The 22,400-nt window shown below is 35.9% G+C and overlaps 1 protein-coding gene across 1 annotated transcript; it reads right to left on the reverse strand.

Annotated features, from left to right (window-relative positions):
• Nucleotides 1-18,519: 18,519 nt before the first annotated feature.
• Nucleotides 18,520-22,400, reverse strand: LOC139866767 (transcription elongation factor TFIIS-like). Its single transcript, XM_071855056.1, has 2 exons — nucleotides 22,065-22,400; nucleotides 18,520-19,679 (listed from the first exon to the last, which is right to left on the reverse strand). Exons 1-2 carry the CDS (start codon nucleotides 22,224-22,226, stop codon nucleotides 18,834-18,836), a joined length of 1,008 nt encoding a protein of 335 aa, XP_071711157.1. The 5' UTR covers nucleotides 22,227-22,400; the 3' UTR covers nucleotides 18,520-18,833.

The following is a 22,400-nucleotide window of genomic DNA, read 5'->3' on the forward strand; positions in this document are numbered from 1 at the left end:
GTGGTTTGTAGCACCCAGCGTGGATAGACAAAGTTGGTGATTTGGGGTTGGATAGTCCTTGTGACTTAAAAGTGGAGCAAGGATAACCCAGTTCACTAACACTGTTAACTTTTCTGTTGAAATCTAGTCATGTGCTATGCTTGTGAGGGTATTTTCGTCATTTACAGGAGTTTTATCAACTCAATTATTTATATTTATATTTAATAAATAAATATAAATATAATATCATTCCAAATCTCTTTAACAAGATCAAACCGGTTTAACCTCATAAACATCCCCACAAGAATGTTATAAGTGTGAAGGTCTGGTATGAAAACGAGATCATTTTTTATTTTTCTAGACAACCTCAAAGCACCATCAACATCTTTCCTACCCCTAAACTCCTTAAAGAAACAGTTATACGTTGTAGCAGACGGCGTAACACCGTTTTGCACCATTTCATCAAGCAAATTTTCACCATCTTTAAGACGTCCACAAGAACATAAACATTTCACAACAGATGTATACGAAGCTAATGATGGATTAATGCCTTTATCCTTCATAATTTGTAACTTCTCAAGGGTGAGATCTGGTTTATGTGCCCGACTATAAACATGTAACACAATTGAATAACTAGTTACATCCGGATCTATACCTCGTTGACGCATCTCATTAAGCAAATTTACAGCCGCTTGGATCGTTCTCTCAAATCGTGTATCGGGGTGTAAACTAGACCTACGACATATCCCGTTTAACAGAACATTGTAAGTAACCACATTCGGCTCGATTCCATTATCCAACATTTCTTTAAAGAACTTTTCCATTTATTGAACATCTCTGTAGCGTCTTTTGGGTAGTCGTATTTACAAAGTGTATCGAAAAGAAAATAGATCTGAGCCTTCTTTATCATAAATCTTCATCTTCAGTGAACCTTCTTTATCATCTTCACCAGAATCAATAACTGTCACCGATTTTTGAATCAATCATCACCACTGAACTCTTCATCTATCTTCAATGAAATTAGGGTTCGTTTTTATAACGACCCTCATTTTTCCATTATATATTTTTCCAATATTAAATGCCCAAACAATATAATCAAAACTTAATGATTAAACTTTAATCAACAATTGTTAAGTATTAAGAGTTAGAAAACATATTAATTAACTTTGTGCAATAATTGACAAGTTAATAAAAGATGAAAATAATAAACTGTTAGTCGACACTCACTGCTAATTAAAATTTATGCATTTATGTAATATTATAACTGATAACCTATAAGTAATAAATAAAAATTGACATTTATATAAATAATAAAACAATTGAGAACTAAATATATACAAATCATGAATTAGTAAAAAGAAAATAATACTTATCATGTAGTAAATGTAAAAAATAATAATAGTAATAATAGTAATAATAATGAGACTAAAGAATCTTAAACAATTACATCCTTATGTTGACTAAAAATTAAAATAATATATATATAAACTAGTACCACCTATTGTTGACTAAAAATTATAAAATAAAATAAAATCATTAATTAGAACATCCTTATGTTGACTAACACTCTAATACTTGCACTATATAAACTCCTAGTTTCTCATTCACAAATCACACCAAAATCCTCTCTCAAAAACAATCTCTCCCTCTCCCTCTCTTGTGGTATTCGGATCTTCAAGCTTGTTCTTCGTGTTCTTCAAGAATCTTCAAGGAGTTCTTCAAGATTTTCAAGGCTTTGATCTTCCATCTTCATCGTGTTCATCTTTTCTTTGTTAATTATCTTGAATCTTCAAAGGTATAACATAAACCCTAAACTATTTACATAAACTTTAATCTTTGTTAATTCATATTCATATTATAAACTTGTTATCCATAAACACACCTAGATTTATATATACATATATACATGTAAAAATATATATATATATATTTTTATATATACATATACATATTAAAACCTTAAACCCTAATACTACTTATACTAGTACTTAACATGTATATACTATTACTATTACTAGCACCTATAACCTACTACTTATATTGTAGCACACAAACATTTTGGGATATGTATTAGAGATGTATAGATCTTCGAACTTTCTTGACGAATGGTTTCTACGAGATTCTAGGCAGAGGGTTTGGACTTCCGATTTAAAGGGTCCTATGGCTCAAGCCCCTAGATCTAAATTAGCCATTCGAAGGGAAAGGGGTGATTGGAAGCTTATCTAATACGGCAAGTATCCTAAAATGGAAACACTCATAAAAGTAGAAACTCTCTAGTCATAGAAACTTAGTAAAATAAGAAACTTTCTAAAAATAGAAACTTTATAAAAATAGTAACTTACTAGGAATAGAAACTTAGTAAAACAAACTATACTTAAACACATACTTAAACTTAAACATGGGCAAAACACTTAACTACTCTTAAATGTCAATAGGTTGACTTTCCTGCTCACTCGTTCAACTCTTTATTCCGAGGAATAACTCTCTCTCTACTTACTAAGGTGAATTCATAGCCCCATTCTTTATTGCTAGCAAACTTATTTAACTTATTTGGGGTGAGACACATGCTGCTTTTACTATTTACAATTTAGACACAAGTACCAACTGCTAAAACTATGCTATACCCGGCTACGTCCGACTAAGTCCCTACAGTGATATTTTTAAGTGCTGCGGCATGCTTATTTATTGGGGGTAGGCCTATCGGGAGTAACGTCCCCGATACATTTGACTAAGTCTTTGTATTACTTGATAATGAAATTAAACCGACAAGTAGAACTAACTTGTCATGGGGCAAACTTGAACGTTTAGTCTAAATATCATGCACTGGCATAACTTTTTGATCCTGCGGGAGATCAACCTTACAAATTAAATCTTGTGGTCTAAAACAAACGGTCAAACTTATTTGTTAAACCTATGAACTTCACTCAACCTTTTGGTTGACACTTTAGCATGTTTTGTCTCAGGTGCTGTTTGATTCAAGCTCTTATACTTACTGCTTATGTGATGCTACTTGGACATAGGATCAAGAGATATCGCATTTATTACTTCTGCATGTGAACATTTCCATTATTGTTACTCCTATCATTGTAACTACGTTTCATTTTCCGCTGCGTGCTCAATAAAGTTTGTTTTATCATTTAGTATTGTTCTCGTATATTATAATATGTTGGTTGATTTGATATTAAGTCACATTTCACCCAGGCCCTAACTGGGGGTGTGACAGATTGGTATCAGAGCAAACCAGGCTGTTATAGAGAACCAGGATTGCATTTTTATGTGTGCCTTACTTGTTAGCTAGGGTGCCTTAGCAATCTAGGAAACTATAACCTTTCCTGCCTTGGACTTAAAGCACTTAGGATTGTCGTATAATCTTAACAATTATGCTTTAATAAACTTGACTCAAAGATTCTAATCAAGGTCTCTTTCCTAATGATAGGATGTCAAGCTCAAGCGTTAACAAGTCCAACAAAGCAACTCACAACCCTACCACCGAAGTAGGTGTTGGACACTCTTCAACTTCGAGACCAGTTCGAAGTCCTCTTTATAATCCTGCTTCACCACCGCTGAATTATAGCCCGAATACTATTTTAGATTCACATGGGTCTCCTCAATACTACCCAACTCCGAGAACCCAAGATAAGGGAAAACGGCATGAAGAAGTTGGTCCATCAAGGAAGAGAGCCCGATCTCCTTTTTATGATGGTCCTAAGTATGAAATCATGAGATTACGAAACGATACCGAGAGAAACATTGGAGGTCTACTTCGCCACATGGAAAGAGCGGATCGTCGAATGAAGAAACTTATGAAAGAAAACGTCGAGCTAAGAAAGGAGTTGCTGATGCTAAAGTGCGAGGAAGAACGCAACACTCGCTGGGGAAAGCAATCACTTGCTTACCTCAAGGAGGATGTTGATGTCCGAATGAAAATGGAGAAAGGTCGAGTCGACGAACAACTTGCCATAAGAGAGTACAACACTAATGCCGTAAACAGTCGTGTTACCAACCTTTATGACAACTTCGAGTATCTCTATGAGAAACAAAAGTCGAAAAATGAGAAAGTTGAGGAGTTTATGAAGAAGGTTGGAGACGAAATATGAAGACTACTTCAATCTTAATATTTCCTAGTTATTTTTCCTATTTTCCATCTATGTAAAGGCTGTGCCTTAAACAATTTCTATTTCCGAATCGTGTAATAAAGGCTTATTTAATGCCTCGTTCTAATAATATAAAGTGTTTTATTAATATCATGCGATATCAATACTTTAGTTTATTCATACTTGTGATTACTCAAACTTATAACTTGTTAAACTTATCAAATATATGTTCACTTTTATGTAGTGACATCATGGTTCGTCCAGCTGCACCTACCGTTAACAACGTTGTGTTAACTACTGAGCAATTCCAACAGTTACTCGCTGCTGCCCAAGGCAACGCCCAAGCTAATCATGCTAATACTCAACCAAAACCTTGTTCCTACAAGGACTTTACAAACTGTCACCCTCCCGCTTTTAAGGGAAACGAAGAAGCTGTCGAACTAGTTCGTTGGTTCGAAAAGATGGAATCTATTTTCCGTATTTGCAACTGTGGTGATGATGATCGAGTAAAGTATGCCACTAGCTCGTTGGGTGGTAATGCTTTAACTTGGTGGACTGCTTATGCCAAGTCCGTAGGAATTGATAATGCTAATGCAATTCCATGGGACGAACTCAAAAGTATGATGGTCAACAAATTCTGCCCAAGGAGTCAAGTTCAGAAGCTTGAAGCTGAGTTCTGGGAACTCAGGGTCAAGGGTACTGACATTGAGAATTATACCAATCGTTATCTGGAGCTTTCTACTCTATGTCCTGAAATTTTTCCTACTGAAGCTAGAAGAATTGAGCGGTATATTGAAGGTCTTCCCGAGGATGTTCAAGGGAATGTTATTGCTGCTGAGAAGGTTACTTTGGATGCTGTGATTCTCATGGCACAAAATCTCATGTTGGCCAAGAGAAGAAGGGCGTCGGCCAATAAGCAAGTTGAAACCAAGGGTAATGATGGTAAGAGGAAGTTTGAGCCGTCTCAAGGTTCAACTCAGAATGTTAGTAAAAAGCTTATGGATAGTACAAGGACGAATTATAAGGGCACTTATCCTTTTTGTGTTCGTTGTGAAAGGCATCACCCGGGGCAGTGCACTGCCACTTGTTCGTTGTGTAAGAAAGTGGGACACGTAGCTAAGACGTGTAGGACTCCTCCAAAGAATAAATCTATTGTTCCTGCCAAAGCTCCTCCTACTTGTTATACTTGTGGGGAAAAGGGACACATTAGTCCAAATTGCCCTAAGAAGAGAGATAATCCTGCTACTGGAGCCAATACTACTGCTGCAAAGGGTCGTGCATTTGTTATTACTGCTGCTGAAGCCCGAGATGAAGATGAGGTCATCACGGGTACGTATCTCGTCAATAATTGCTACGCAACTATTTTATTCGATACTGGTGCCGACCGAAGTTACGTATCTAATGAATTTTGTACCCTATTTACTGAAAAGCCTCAACCCTTAGAAACTAAACGATTAGTAGAAGTAGCCAATGGAAAGATCATGAAAGTTGATAAAATTTATAAAAACTGCAACCTAATCTTAGCCAGCAAAGAATTTAAGATAGACCTTTTGCCGGTCGAGCTAGGAAGTTTCGATGTCGTAGTTGGAATGGATTGGTTACGTCCATTAAGAGCTGCGATCATGTGTTACGATAAAACCGTTCATGTTCCATTAGGAAATGGAGAGACTCTTATTATCCAAGGTGAAAAGAGTGGTTCCAATCTCAATATTATCTCCTGTATTAAAACCCGCAAATACCTTATGAAAGGTTATCCAGCTATTCTAGCCCACGTTAATCTGATTGAATCGAAAGAGAAGCGAATTGAAGATGTACCAGTAGTTAAAGACTTTCCCGATGTGTTTCCCGAAGATCTTCCGGGTATTCCACCTCCTCGACAAGTTGAATTCCAAATTGATTTAACTCCTGGTGCTGCTCCTGTTGCTAAAGCACCATACCGTTTAGCACCTTCCGAAATGAAGGAATTATCCAACCAACTCCAAGAACTATTGGATAAAGGTTTCATTCGTCCAAGCTCGTCCCCTTGGGGAGCTCCTATTCTGTTTGTTAAAAAGAAGGATGGTACATTAAGGATGTGCATTGATTACCGCGAACTTAACAAGCTTACTATCAAGAACCGTTATCCGTTGCCACGTATTGATGATCTATTTGACCAACTTCAAGGGTCAAGTGTTTATTCAAAGGTTGATTTAAGATCCGGTTATCACCAACTCAAGGTCAAGGAATCCGATATTCCTAAGACTGCTTTTCGCACTCGTTATGGGCACTATGAATTCTGTGTCATGCCTTTTGGTTTAACTAATGCTCCTGCCGTGTTCATGGACCTCATGAATCGTGTTTGTAAACCGTATCTTGACAAATTTGTCATCGTATTCATTGACGACATCTTGATCTATTCGAAGAATGAGAAAGAGCATGAGCAACATTTGCGCATGATTCTTGAACTCTTACGAAAGGAACAACTTTATGCTAAATTTTCTAAGTGCGAGTTTTGGCTCAAAACCGTACAATTTCTCGGACATGTTGTTGATAGAAACGGAATACATGTCGATCCAGCTAAGATTACTGCTATTCAGAACTGGGAGATACCAAAGACTGCAAAGCATATTCGTCAATTTTTGGGACTTGCCGGTTACTATCGAAGGTTTATAAAAGATTTTTCTCTCATTGCCAAACCTCTTACAAAGCTGACTCAAAAAGGGAAGAAATTTGAGTGGTCCGAAGAACAGGAATCTGCTTTCAAGATTCTGAAGGAGAAGTTGACCACAGCCCCGATTCTTTCTTTACCTGAAGGTACCGACGACTTTGTTGTTTACTGCGATGCCTCAAAGCATGGCTTTGGTTGTGTTTTAATGCAACGAGAGAAGGTTATCGCCTATGCATCTAGACAGTTGAAGAAACATGAAGTAAACTATACCACACATGACCTAGAGTTAGGTGCCGTGGTATTTGCATTAAAGATATGGAGACATTATCTCTATGGTAATCACTTTACGGTGTACACTGACCATAAAAGTCTTCGACACATCTTTGATCAAAAACAGCTGAATATGAGGCAAAGTCGATGGCTCGAGACATTGAACGATTATTATTGTGAGCTGAAATATCATCCTGGCAAGGCGAATGTAGTTGCCGATGCCCTTAGTCGAAAAGACGATATTAAACGTGTTCGTGCTTTAAACCTAAAAATCAAATCGAATCTTATTTCACGAATCTGTGAAGCTCAATTGGAAGCTATTAGACCGACACTTATCGAAGGTGAAGGACCTATTGGTTTTGAGAACCAACTTCAAGTGAAAGCTAATGGTACACGGTACTTTGGCAATAGAATCTGGGTTCCTCGTTTTGGTAATCTTCGCGAACTAGTCTTGGATGAAGCACATAAGACTAGATATTCTATCCATCCCGGTTCCAGTAAGATGTATCACGATGTGAAGGAATTCTACTGGTGGCCTAACATGAAAGCCGATATTGCTACTTATGTTAGTAAGTGTCTCACTTGTTTGAAAGTCAAGGCCGAACATCAAAAGCCTTCTGGTCTGTTGACACAACCCGACATTCCGCAGTGGAAGTGGGAAGGTATCACTATGGACTTCGTTACTAAGTTACCTAAGACTTCGAACGGTAACGATACTATTTGGGTCGTAGTTGATCGTCTTACTAAATCTGCACATTTCATACCGATCAAGGAAACTGACAAGATGGAGAGATTAGCACAGCTTTATATTAAAGAAATCGTCTCACGTCATGGTGTTCCTATCTCGATCATTTCTGATCGCGATAGTCGATTTGTTTCTAGATTTTGGAAAACTTTACAATCTGCTCTTGGAACTCAACTCGACATGAGTACAGCTTATCATCCGCAAACCGATGGTCAAAGTGAACGAACCATTCAAACTATGGAGGATATGCTACGTGCTTGTGCAATCGATTTCGGCAAAGGATGGGATAGACATCTACCTTTGGTTGAATTTTCTTATAATAACAGTTATCACTCCAGCATTAAGGCTGCACCTTTTGAAGCTTTATATGGACGGAAGTGTAGATCCCCTTTGTGTTGGGATGAACTTGAGGACAGACATTTAACTGGTCCTGAAATTATTCACGAAACTACCGAAAAGATCGTTCAAATCAAGCAACGTTTAGAAACTGCCCGTAGCCGACAGAAAAGCTATGCCAATAAGAAACGAAAAGACATCGAATACCAAGTTGGAGATAAAGTCATGTTGAAAGTATCCCCTTGGAAAGGTGTTGTCCGCTTCGGTAAGCGAAGTAAACTCAGTCCACGATATGTTGGACCATTCACAATCACTAAAAGAGTCGGTCCCGTGGCATACCGATTAGAACTGCCAACCGAACTTAGTCAAGTACATGATGTGTTTCATGTCTCAAATCTTAAACGGTGTCTTGCCGATGACACACTCGTTATTCCTCTGGATGATGTCCGCATTGATGAGCAAATGCACTTCGTTGAAGAACCTATAGAAATCATGGAAGGAGAGGTCAAACAAACGCGTAAAAGCAATATACCTATCGTTAAAGTCCGGTGGAATTCGCGTAGAGGCCCCGAATATACCTGGGAACGCAAAGACCATATGAAACGGAAATATCCCCATCTCTTCTCAACTGCTGATGCAAACGAGAAAACTACCTAAAAACTTCGGGACGAAGTTTTCAATAACGGGGAGGTACTATAACGACCCTCATTTTTCCATTATATATTTTTCCAATATTAAATGCCCAAACAATATAATCAAAACTTAATGATTAAACTTTAATCAACAATTGTTAAGTATTAAGAGTTAGAAAACATATTAATTAACTTTGTGCAATAATTGACAAGTTAATAAAAGATGAAAATAATAAACTGTTAGTCGACACTCACTGCTAATTAAAATTTATGCATTTATGTAATATTATAACTGATAACCTATAAGTAATAAATAAAAATTGACATTTATATAAATAATAAAACAATTGAGAACTAAATATATACAAATCATGAATTAGTAAAAAGAAAATAATACTTATCATGTAGTAAATGTAAAAAATAATAATAGTAATAATAGTAATAATAATGAGACTAAAGAATCTTAAACAATTACATCCTTATGTTGACTAAAAATTAAAATAATATATATATAAACTAGTACCACCTATTGTTGACTAAAAATTATAAAATAAAATAAAATCATTAATTAGAACATCCTTATGTTGACTAACACTCTAATACTTGCACTATATAAACTCCTAGTTTCTCATTCACAAATCACACCAAAATCCTCTCTCAAAAACAATCTCTCCCTCTCCCTCTCTTGTGGTATTCGGATCTTCAAGCTTGTTCTTCGTGTTCTTCAAGAATCTTCAAGGAGTTCTTCAAGATTTTCAAGGCTTTGATCTTCCATCTTCATCGTGTTCATCTTTTCTTTGTTAATTATCTTGAATCTTCAAAGGTATAACATAAACCCTAAACTATTTACATAAACTTTAATCTTTGTTAATTCATATTCATATTATAAACTTGTTATCCATAAACACACCTAGATTTATATATACATATATACATGTAAAAAAATATATATATATATTTTTATATATACATATACATATTAAAACCTTAAACCCTAATACTACTTATACTAGTACTTAACATGTATATACTATTACTATTACTAGCACCTATAACCTACTACTTATATTGTAGCACACAAACATTTTGGGATATGTATTAGAGATGTATAGATCTTCGAACTTTCTTGACGAATGGTTTCTACGAGATTCTAGGCAGAGGGTTTGGACTTCCGATTTAAAGGGTCCTATGGCTCAAGCCCCTAGATCTAAATTAGCCATTCGAAGGGAAAGGGGTGATTGGAAGCTTATCTAATACGGCAAGTATCCTAAAATGGAAACACTCATAAAAGTAGAAACTCTCTAGTCATAGAAACTTAGTAAAATAAGAAACTTTCTAAAAATAGAAACTTTATAAAAATAGTAACTTACTAGGAATAGAAACTTAGTAAAACAAACTATACTTAAACACATACTTAAACTTAAACATGGGCAAAACACTTAACTACTCTTAAATGTCAATAGGTTGACTTTCCTGCTCACTCGTTCAACTCTTTATTCCGAGGAATAACTCTCTCTCTACTTACTAAGGTGAATTCATAGCCCCATTCTTTATTGCTAGCAAACTTATTTAACTTATTTGGGGTGAGACACATGCTGCTTTTACTATTTACAATTTAGACACAAGTACCAACTGCTAAAACTATGCTATACCCGGCTACGTCCGACTAAGTCCCTACAGTGATATTTTTAAGTGCTGCGGCATGCTTATTTATTGGGGGTAGGCCTATCGGGAGTAACGTCCCCGATACATTTGACTAAGTCTTTGTATTACTTGATAATGAAATTAAACCGACAAGTAGAACTAACTTGTCATGGGGCAAACTTGAACGTTTAGTCTAAATATCATGCACTGGCATAACTTTTTGATCCTGCGGGAGATCAACCTTACAAATTAAATCTTGTGGTCTAAAACAAACGGTCAAACTTATTTGTTAAACCTATGAACTTCACTCAACCTTTTGGTTGACACTTTAGCATGTTTTGTCTCAGGTGCTGTTTGATTCAAGCTCTTATACTTACTGCTTATGTGATGCTACTTGGACATAGGATCAAGAGATATCGCATTTATTACTTCTGCATGTGAACATTTCCATTATTGTTACTCCTATCATTGTAACTACGTTTCATTTTCCGCTGCGTGCTCAATAAAGTTTGTTTTATCATTTAGTATTGTTCTCGTATATTATAATATGTTGGTTGATTTGATATTAAGTCACATTTCACCCAGGCCCTAACTGGGGGTGTGACAGATTTTTTGTGGTTAAAGATGAAAGATAAACTATTGAGGTGTTTGTAATCTCACTGATTTGCAGGTTTGATTTTAACATTTTCATTCAGGAGGGAATTGTTTAAAGAGATGAAGAAATTGAAGAAATTAAATAGGGAAGAAAGAAAAAGTATTTAATTTTAATTGAGATTAAAAGGAAAAGTAGGTGGGTGGGTGGGGATATCAAGAGAGAATTGTTTAAAGACCAAAATACCCTCATGTGGAAGGCACGTGGGAATGGGTTAACGGAGCAATCAAACAGAAAACGTCAATTGGGCTATCCTTGCACAACATTTCAAAAATAATGACTATCCAACCCCAAATCACCAACTTTGTCTATCCACGCTGGGTGCTACAAACCACAGGGACTATCCGCGCAATTTTCTCGAAATTTAATTTAAAAAGTTTAAAGCGGTGTTTTTTTTAACTTATTAAATAAGACGCTGATGTGCGAAAAGTGGTATATGAATTGTTGTATGGAAAATACCGGTTTTAAAGATTACACACACTAACGGGCAGTGTACCCGATCGTGTAGTAGTATAGATAATGGTAAAATCCGTGTATCGTTCCAAGGACAGTTATATGTGCAAATTAAGATTATATAAACTAAATTGTGATTAAGCTAAAATAAATGAAATCAAACAAGTACAAGATATTGGGTTACCCTTTAACGATGGGCAAATCAATAAAGGAATAAGTTTAAAGACAATATTTTTGGTATTTTAGGTTTATGAAGATGAAAGATAGTTTTTATATCAAATTAAACAAATATGCTCGTCTAGACTTTTTACCCTCGATTGTTGATTGTTGTTTTAGGATTAAGACCGGATTGATTGACTGTGCACGAGAACTAATTAATCGATTTACCAAGAGTAGTCTTGCGCAAACACTCAAACGGGATTACACGACGCAAGTGATGTTCTTGTCATCTAAGACCTCCTATTTGTAATCAATTAATTCAACTAGTCTAAAGACTTGAATGATGATCATGCCAATGATGTGTTGATCATGATCCACTCCTATGTCAACTAATGGATTAGCTTAGTTCATTCCCTTGGTCCAGTTAAATGCTCAATTCACCCAACCCAAGTAATCAATTAACTGTAGTAATAGGATCCCTATAAACGTCACTAGATAAGGCAAATTTCTAACACCTATTAGCTATATGGAATTGAGTAGTGAAAATATGTATAACAGATTCTAGGGAATTGATCGTTTACCTAGACAACTACACATATCAAATAAGCTATCCGAAAGTATCTACAAGAGTCGTTCTTACATTCCTATATAGATTAATCGTTTGGATGCAACTTACCCCTTTTGGTAAAAGACGGGCAAACACTTGTCACTAGGTGCAAATCAATATACTAAATCAACAAGATGGTGTTTCTTAGTTGAACAAGTATACTAACTAATTGAATCGAAAAGATTAAACTTAACAAGAATGGTTCTTATATTCAAACATCAAACTATCATACATAAGAACAATCAATCAACCAAAGTAACAATCAACATCTCAGTTATTAATCTAGACAAGCATAAAAAGAACTAGCTAACAATCATATTTAAAGACAATAACAAACTGGAAATAAAGATAGAATTCATTGTGATAACAAGAATCGACCTTTGATATGAATCTTGGATGATGATCCTGATGATTCTTGAATCGGGATTGAAATGATGGATTAGGTGATCCTGGATTACTCCAAGGATCACCTTGAATCGTAACCTCTGCCTCTAAAAATGACTGTGTAATGGTGTCTGAAGAATGAAGCTGGAAAGGGGCTTAAAAAGGAAGAATATAGCTGGAAAAGCCAGCGTGCGCGGCGCGCACAAAAGTAGGTGCGCGGGGCGCACTAGCCACCTACCACCTTTTACTTTACAGCTCGATTACACGTCTCATATCTACTTTACAGACGAAAAAGGGGATCGTGCGCGGAGGATGTGCGCGGTGCGCACTGTAGTGCGCGGAGTGCACACTTTAATTTTGCGCGGTGCGCATTTATGTTTTGTTTAAGCAACTTTCTGATCAAAATTGGTCGTGCGCGGTGCGTGCGCGGAGTGCACACCCAGGGTGCACGTTTTTGTTTCTTCGTTCCTTATTCTGGTTTTGATCTTTGAGTTGTTTCATTCATTATCTTCAACATTTCTTCAAGTATACAATGATTCTATGCTTAATTACAATACAATGAAATATACAAGGAAATAATACAAATAAAAATGTAAAACAATGAAAATGACTTGATATTGCAACTAATGATATGTCTATTTTGAGCAATATCAAAATCCCCCACACTTATCTCTTGCTTGTCCTCAAGCAAGTCTTGTTTTAAACACTCGAATACAAAACAAAAATATGAAACACACACATTTATTGGAGCACACATTTATTGGAATCACACTCACACAATATAGTACACAAGTTTACACTAATCACACGAAGTAGACGAAACACACACATTTTTTTTTTGAACACCAAACTCACGCTATATGAAACACACACACACACACACACATTTGGAATGATCAGGAGAAAAGAACTTTGTTGTAAGCTCCGAAAAATTTTGGATCTTTAGGGAAAATTGGATCTTGTGAAAACGTTTTCTGATTTTTTAAAATGTCATGCTAGTTTTTACACTAGACACGTTTTTCGGGTTTTAACCTCAAATTCCGGTTGAGGGTAACTGAAAACCTAAGTCTCAGTCGGCGATTAGCAAGCTATCCGCCCCCATGATTGTAGTATCATGGAACTCTTAACCGGGCGCCCCCTGACGCGATATAAATATCGGTCTTTCATGACAATTTGTACATTTAAATCAAGGGTTAAAACTGCGAAGACTAAGCTATCGCGCGGGACAGATCCTGCTCCAGCTTATACACTGTAATCGGTCTTGCACTGGATAGCGACTTGGATTTACCCTACCAAGTTTATTTTCGGGTTTGAAAGTTCAAGACTTTCCCTTCCCACTGTACCTTTATATCGTGATATGATATTGGTATGAAATGATATAGTTTAGGAAGTTTGCTATATCAAGTAAGGCAAAAATTTGGAAGACTTTACTTCCTTCATGGATGAACTATATGCAACCTTTAAGTTTAGTGACATTTTATTCGTTTTATTTTCAAGCTAAAAGTACCTTAAAACACTTTACTTGCAAAATTTGCTGATAGTAATTCGAAAAGATTGGTAAAATCCCCCACACTTGGCTTTTTCGTTAAGTCTTTTCTTTCAAAAATTTTAAAATTTCCCATTAAAATGCGAAAATAAGCCAAGTTGCATACCGTTTGAATACCCACGAGAATTTATACCATCCCCCCACACTTAAGATTAAGTAATGCCCTCATTACTTAGTAAAATTTAAATTTGAGAGGACAATAGTGAGAAAAAGGAGTTCGAAAAACCTAGGTTCAAAAACCGGAGATCGTGGAGTATAGGTGAGCGATGGTGCATCCTTCATTCTTTGATCTTCATCACACAAATTCTAATTTGATAGGTACCTTGCTGAATTTTAATGCTAGTGTCACTAAAACCTTGAAAAACCTCGTGCAATTTTCATGCACTCGACTCGACCCCAGAATTTAATGCCTAGTGGGGTTAAACTCCCCCACACTTTATCGGACGAGACGTGAAGTCGGTGGAAAAAGTTCCACGAATCAAAATAGTGAGCCAATCATTTACACCTCGGGTGGTGTATATTATATGTGATAAATCCTTTTTCAGTTTCCCGAAAAAGGATGACCTAACCCGAGGGTTAACATACGACTCCTCTCCATGTGCGACTTTCTGTAAAACTTTTATTCTTATTGGTGGATCTTGGTCAAATGGGTCTTTAAAGATTTTCTTCCCCAAATTGACATCCTCTGGAATAAAGCATGGACCCGCTGTGAATCTCAACTATTGAGCGGGGCTCAATTTCCAGCTTCAATTCCTTTAATTCTTCAGTTGTAGGTTCATAACCATTAGCCATGAGAACGAGTAGCAAACCGTCTTCCTCCTTTAACACAATCTCATCTATATAACTAGAAGAGTAAGAATGTAACTCGGGGAAATCCTGCAAAAGCTCAGAAAGTGGATCTAAATGAGTACATTTTACAACAACCAGTTCGTCTTGCAAAATAGATTGTGAAGTTACAAATTGTGGAGCTAGACTGGATTCTGTCACATTTGGAAACAGAATCAACGGTGAATAATGATCGGTAGCAAGTTGCATAGTAGGTAGGGGGCTCGAATGTTTTACGTTCGGATTCATGCAACATTACCAAGACCCATAAAAACACGGGCAGAAACCTTCGACTATCATCCTTTCTTTCATAGACATGTTTTTAGTGTTAACCACAACTTCATTTTCTTCTTTCTCTTGGTACCCCTCGTTGGTAACACTAGGAGATAAATATAATTCGATTAGTTTCCTCCGTTCTACTCTCATTCTCTCACCCATTGTCATATTCCTATGGTCAACCATTTTCCTGCAACTGACAAAAACTAGAAAAGAATAAAAGCACCGACACTAAACAGTGAAAGAAAAAAAATAATAATAAAAATTCTACAAAAAAAATGATAAAATCTAAAAAATAATAATCACAACTTAGTCAACAATTCTTATCTTGACACAACTGTCCCCGGCAGCGGCGCCAAAAACTTGATGTGCGAAAAGTGGTATATGAATTGTTGTATGGAAAATACCGGTTTTAAAGATTACACACACTAACGGGCAGTGTACCCGATCGTGTAGTAGTATAGATAATGGTAAAATCCGTGTATCGTTCCAAGGACAGTTATATGTGCAAATTAAGATTGTATAAACTAAATTGTAATTAAGCTAAAATAAATGAAATCAAACAAGTACAAGATATTGGGTTACCCTTTAACGATGGGCAAATCAATAAAGGAATAAGTTTAAAGACAATATTTTTGGTATTTTAGGTTTATGAAGATGAAAGATAGTTTTTATATCAAATTAAACAAATATGCTCGTCTAGACTTTTTACCCTCGATTGTTGATTGTTATTTTAGGATTAAGACCGGATTGATTGACTGTGCACGAGAACTAATTAATCGATTTACCAAGAGTAGTCTTGCGCAAACACTCAAACGGGATTACACGACGCAAGTGATGTTCTTGTCATCTAAGACCTCCTATTTGTAATCAATTAATTCAACTAGTCTAAAGACTTGAATGATGATCATGCCAATGATGTGTTGATCATGATCCACTCCTATGTCAACTAATGGATTAGCTTAGTTCATTCCCTTGGTCCAGTTAAATGCTCAATTCACCCAACCCAAGTAATCAATTAAGTGTAGTAATAGGATCCCTATAAACGTCACTAGATAAGGCAAATTTCTAACACCTATTAGCTATATGGAATTGAGTAGTGAAAATATGTATAACAGATTCTAGGGAATTGATCGTTTACCTAGACAACTACACATATCAAATAAGCTATCCGAAAGTATCTACAAGAGTCGTTCTTACATTCCTATATAGATTAATCGTTTGGACGCAACTTACCCCTTTTGGTAAAAGACGGGCAAACACTTGTCACTAGGTGCAAATCAATATACTAAATCAACAAGATGGTGTTTCTTAGTTGAACAAGTATACTAACTAATTGAATCGAAAAGATTAAACTTAACAAGAATGGTTCTTGTATTCAAACATCAAACTATCATACATAAGAACAATCAATCAACCAAAGTAACAATCAACATCTCAGTTATTAATCTAGACAAGCATAAAAAGAACTAGCTAACAATCATATTTAAAGACAATAACAAACTGGAAATAAAGATAGAATTCATTGTGATAACAAGAATCGACCTTTGATATGAATCTTGGATGATGATCCTGATGATTCTTGAATCCGGATTGAAATGATGGATTAGGTGATCCTGGATTACTCCAAGGATCACCTTGAATCGTAACCTCTGCCTCTAAAAATGACTGTGTAATGGTGTCTGAAGAATGAAGCTGGAAAGGGGCTTAAAAAGGAAGAATATAGCTGGAAAAGCCAGCGTGCGCGGCGCGCACAAAAGTAGGTGCGCGGGGCGCACTAGCCACCTACCACCTTTTACTTTACAGCTCGATTACACGTCTCAGATCTACTTTACAGACGAAAAAGGGGATCGTGCGCGGAGGATGTGCGCGGTGCGCACTGTAGTGCGCGGAGTGCACACTTTAATTTTGCGCGGTGCGCATTTATGTTTTGTTTAAGCAACTTTCTGATCAAAATTGGTCGTGCGCGGAGTGCACACCCATGGTGCACGTTTTTGTTTCTTCGTTTCTTGTTCTGGTTTTGATCTTTGAGTTGTTTCATTCATTATCTTCAATATTTCTTCAAGTATACAATGATTCTATGCTTAATTACAATACAATGAAATATACAAGGAAATAATACAAATAAAAATGTAAAACAATGAAAATGACTTGATATTGCGACTAATGATATGTCTATTTTGAGCAATATCAGACGCGTTTTAATAAAAAAAATGAATTAAGTTTGAATTTCCATTTAAGTTCTTACTTTTTAATAACTGCTCACATGTAGGGTTAGTTTAGTAATTTTAATTGTTCAGACAATTTTTCAGCACATAAAACAAACACTAATTATTTATTCATCGCTTATTCCTCACAGACATCATATAACCGTTCAGATTCAGGACTTAATAAGAAAAAACAAACGATCACAAAATCATTGTAAAGATTCTCGCAAATAGAATAATGTGTGTGATCTCATCAAATTATAGTGACGTGCAATCGACATACATTAAACTATAAAAGGTAGCCAAATGATTGACTATCAACTATTTGTATATGATATACGGAGTATATTTAGTTGGACCACCAAAATAATAATAAAAAATGTTTGATAGTAAAAGTAGATTTTGAAAAAGCTTTTGATCATCTAAACTAGAATTCCTTGGATATGATAATGATGCAATTGGAATTTGGATCTCGAGTTCGAAGAGAAAGAAAGGCTTTGTTAAGGTTGTTCATTTTGATGGCGGAAGCTGTGGAAGCACTTCAGGTCACAATTGTAAAAGAACAAAATAAAAATATATTTTCAGGCACCAATGTTGGAAAGAATAAAATTCGAATATATCGCCTTCAATTCGCTAATGATATGATGCTTTATAACTAGATGAAAGGTTATTAGAAAACTCCTAACCTATTCTGCATCCTAAGATGTTTCTGGATATGTTTAAATTTCCTAAAAATTGATTGGAAAGCTAGAAATCAATATTGTAGAAACTCAATCAGGTTTCAGAATCAAAAGAAGATCATGATTAAAATTTTTTTTTTTTTTGGCGAAAATAACGAGAACAAAATAGGACCCGATGAGACGCATACTTAGAAAGCGGCTAACTAACGAACTATCTATACCGAGCCTCATTTAAACTAAACCGAAACAAAATCAAAAAACTAAAAGCAAACGAGTACAATGATTACGAAAACAGAAGATCCTCATTGAAGCATACAGATTAACAGAATTAAAGACCACTAGAAAACATATTTCTAAAAGGAAAGTAACAGGTAAGTCAAGAATTAAACTTAAAGAGTTTTTAAGATAATAAACCCTAGGCTACATCCACAAGGCCTCATACATATCAAGCCACGGATGCACTCCTACATTACCAACAAAAATTTAAAAAATAAAAATAAAACACATAAATAAACTCTACTTCTAGCAGCAACAATAACAAAACCTAAACAAACTCCCACTTATAAAATAAAATAAAAATGCAACCATAAACTCTTGGTGCTTAAGCTGACCTAAATCTAACCATTGTTACATATATGGAACCATCAGAAGCTCATCACAAGCGTACCTTTACTAACTGACTAACACCTCGAATCCCTTAGCAAAACTTCCAATGATTATCACAGTTAACACACGTTACAAACGTCGTCATAGGTTCATCAGCACTCCGAGTCTGCAACTGATAATAAGTGCACTTCCTTTTACCACATCGACCACACCTAAACTGATCAGTCGTGGCTTTTGGTGGGCCACCACGTTCACAATCAAATAAAGCCTTCTCTTTTATCTTCACATTCTGCTTTTGCCTTTCATCACTCGCCATTTCTTCAGGAGTTAACTCCAGTATCCTCTCGGGTTTCAAATGCCCAAGAAGTATCTTTCTTCTAAAATCAGGATTTTTTGGATCCTTAACATTAAACATTATGGATCTGTACTTAAACTTCTGGGTCCCACTGGACTTTCCCCATTTTTCAAACATTGCAGATTCAACAGATACAGCAACCCTGTAAGGGTCACAGGCAGTCACTTTATCCCTTAATTCCTCACTGATCTCCCCAGAAACTTTACATAATGCTTCTGCAAGTAGTTCACGAATCTTGTCACGTACAGGATCTTTACATAAAACAAGAGAATTCAGCTTCGGTGGAGCAACATCGTTTGTTGTGGGTCCCTTTTCGACCTTGACAGCATTACTCTTTTGACCACTTTTCTCAACTTTCACAGAATTGACAGAATTGGTCCTTTGATATTTCTTTTCTGACATCTGTGATCCTTGTGATCCATTCTCAGACTTGGGGGATTCTTTGATCTCCAAGTTTCCATTTTTCTTGTTCTTTGATGTTTCCTCAACAATTATGCCTTTCCAAATCTCAACCAGTTCAGAAGCAAGTGACTGTATCTTCTTTCTTGGATGTTTTGTTAATTGACGAAGTCGTTTCCCCACCTGAAAATAACAACATTCCATTAACAGCTGCATATAATTATATAAACTTTGTATGAATAAACACCGGGTCAAACAGCAGCAGTCAGTTATCCATACAGTAATCACTCTGTTTCAAAATCAATCAAGTAAAGTAACTTTAAAAACTAAGATAACAAAAGATTTTTAACGCCAAAGATTTTTTAAATTATCTTTCTCAATTTTGGGGATATGGGCCTTATTAAAGGAGTTTTAACAGCCTTATTAAGCCTTATTGTGTTGGGGATATCAAGAGAGTTTTAACAGCCTTATTAATTCAGTCTCTAATGACTTTGTGTTGATTACCCCATTTGATGTGATGGCCGAGAGTTTCTTTCGGTTTGCTTGGCTCGAAATTACCGGGATTCCGGCCAAGTTTGCTCAAGTGTCCCCTTTGAAATTTGGTTCTTTATATAACGTGAATTTTGATCGAATTTCACCTGGTACTTCGAGATTTTTTGGATTCGGGCCTGGATCTGCTGTTCAATGTGCCGATGAACCGATCTCTAATGCTTCTAGCGGGCCAAAACCCACTGTTAACTCTGGGATGAAGTCCACTGTTTCTCACCATGGTTCTGTTAATGTCGGGCTAGTATCTATTGTTCAATGTGTCGATGGGCCAAATTCCAAAGTATCTAGCAGGTCGAAGCCCGCTGTTTCTCATCTTGGGCCGACTCAGCATGTTGGGCCTAGTTCGTTTATTGATGTTGATAGGGTGTCATCTGATTCGGTTGACAATGTGTCCGTGTCTAAAGGTGATTCGGAGTCAAATGATGATGACACAACGTTTGCGGCTAGATTGGCCCGTTTGAAAAAGGAGAAGGAAAAGAAAGAAGGGTTGTCGGCTAAACGTAACTTAGAAACGAATGAAGATAGTCCCCCTACCGATTTTGATTGGTCGTAGTGGAAGATGTTATTACGATTGCGATGTACCCTCGTGTGATGGTTTTTGTAAAGAGTGACGTTTTGAATAAAGATGTTTTAAGGAGTTTACTTAGAGAAGCTAATCCGTGGTCAAGAAAAAAGGTGTATGTGGTTTCCACTTCCGACACTTTTAAGCATAGAGATCATACCTATGACTTGGATTACGGGGACACGATCCAAAACTTGTTTATGGTGCTCATGGGGGAAAAGGCGGTAGTTTATCGGCAAACGGGATGGGGAATATGTCCACAGAGGCTTTTGAGACTTTTGATGATATGATAACACGTTTGGCCGGGGAGAGTGCGTCGGGTGATGGAACCGCCAATATGTTATCTTACAAGATAAACACAAAAGATAAACACAAGAAAGAGAATCGTTCCAGGAAGAACACTTTGAAAGAAAAGGTTAATGGTAAGTTGAAGAGAGCGGGACCTAGAGGTTGAGATCTTGGGTTTTGTCTCGTGAGCCTTTGTTGTCCTTTTTTGTTGATTTCTAGTTAGATTGCTTAGTTTAGATGTTGGTTGGCTTAGATTTGTTTGGTTTGTTTTAAGATTATTTCGGGTAGTTAGGGGAAGCTCGTTGTTTATTTTTATAGTCTTTTTATTTTAGATGGTTGCGCGAGCGTCCGCTTCCCTTATTTCTTTTGTTTTCCTATGTTTTGGGAACGACCTCGTTTCTATATGAGTTTTAGTTTTTTTTGCCAAAAAAAAATAAAAAAGTAAAGTAACTTTGCCAATAACATAGCCAGTTAGTCGTTCTTACTCAGATACCTTTTTCGTACATTGTTCCAATTTGATAACATGCTAATCAACTACATATCAAAAGTCTTGACAGTTCTATTTATCTTTCTCAACATTTAACTCATATTTCTTAATCTTAATCTCAACTAATATCCTATAAAGCAGATAACATATAACATATATCGAAAATTCAGTTATAATTCATCAACAAACAAACCCACAATCACATACATTCACATCAACTCATGATATTCTAATTCAAATTATAATTTATAACTAATGATTAACTTAATATCAATATAGATGAAATTCACTAAGAATCTAAGAAATTAATCATATTTACACCAAAACGATCCTAATTAAGTGATTATATATCTGATTGCAGGTAAATTCACTAACTTTTTAAATGTAATCAATGAAATTCATTAAAAAATTAACAAATTTATCATATACAAACCAAAAAAATCCTATTTATTTATATTAATAATTGCATGTAAAATCATAATTTATGAACATAATTAATCAATTACTCATATTCAACAATATCATCATATTTAATCCGATAATATCCTAAATATATTTATAACTGCATGTGTATAATCACTAATTTGTTAATATATTCAATAAAAGTCATCAAAAATCAAACACAGTCGCATTTGCATTCACAACGAAATTTATTAAAATTTAAATTAAAAACTAAATCTACCTGCGTAGAAACGAGAACTTGATAACTAACGGGAAATTTCTTCAACAAATTCAAAGCATCAACGCACCGATCTTCCTCAAGCGCGCTACCACCGCCAATCGACGCCGCGGCATCCGCCGATTTTTTCACCGTCTCAAATAACTCAATTAGCTCTGTCTCCATGATGTCTATTGATTCATCAATTCAACGTAATGGCAAACAGGCCCGTGAATGTGTTTAAATAGTGATACGGCGGGATGAAATCTGGCCGTTGATTCACACGTGTGAAGCTGATCGGACGATGAAGAAGAACGAAAGGTGAGTCCTTTAAGTTCGACAATTTTGTGGATTTTTATG

The sequence above is a fragment of the Rutidosis leptorrhynchoides genome, chromosome 9, assembly GCF_046630445.1.
Source record: "Rutidosis leptorrhynchoides isolate AG116_Rl617_1_P2 chromosome 9, CSIRO_AGI_Rlap_v1, whole genome shotgun sequence".
NCBI classification, from domain to species: domain Eukaryota; kingdom Viridiplantae; phylum Streptophyta; class Magnoliopsida; order Asterales; family Asteraceae; genus Rutidosis; species Rutidosis leptorrhynchoides.

Bases quoted from the DNA above. Each gene is read 5' to 3' on its own strand.
- LOC139866767 (XM_071855056.1), bottom strand. From the start codon at position 22,226: ATGGAGACAGAGCTAATTGAGTTATTTGAGACGGTGAAAAAATCGGCG. The intron at 19,680-22,064 runs GTAGATTTAGTT...TGTTATTTTCAG, and splicing joins AAGTTCTCGTTTCTACGCAG to GTGGGGAAACGACTTCGTCA.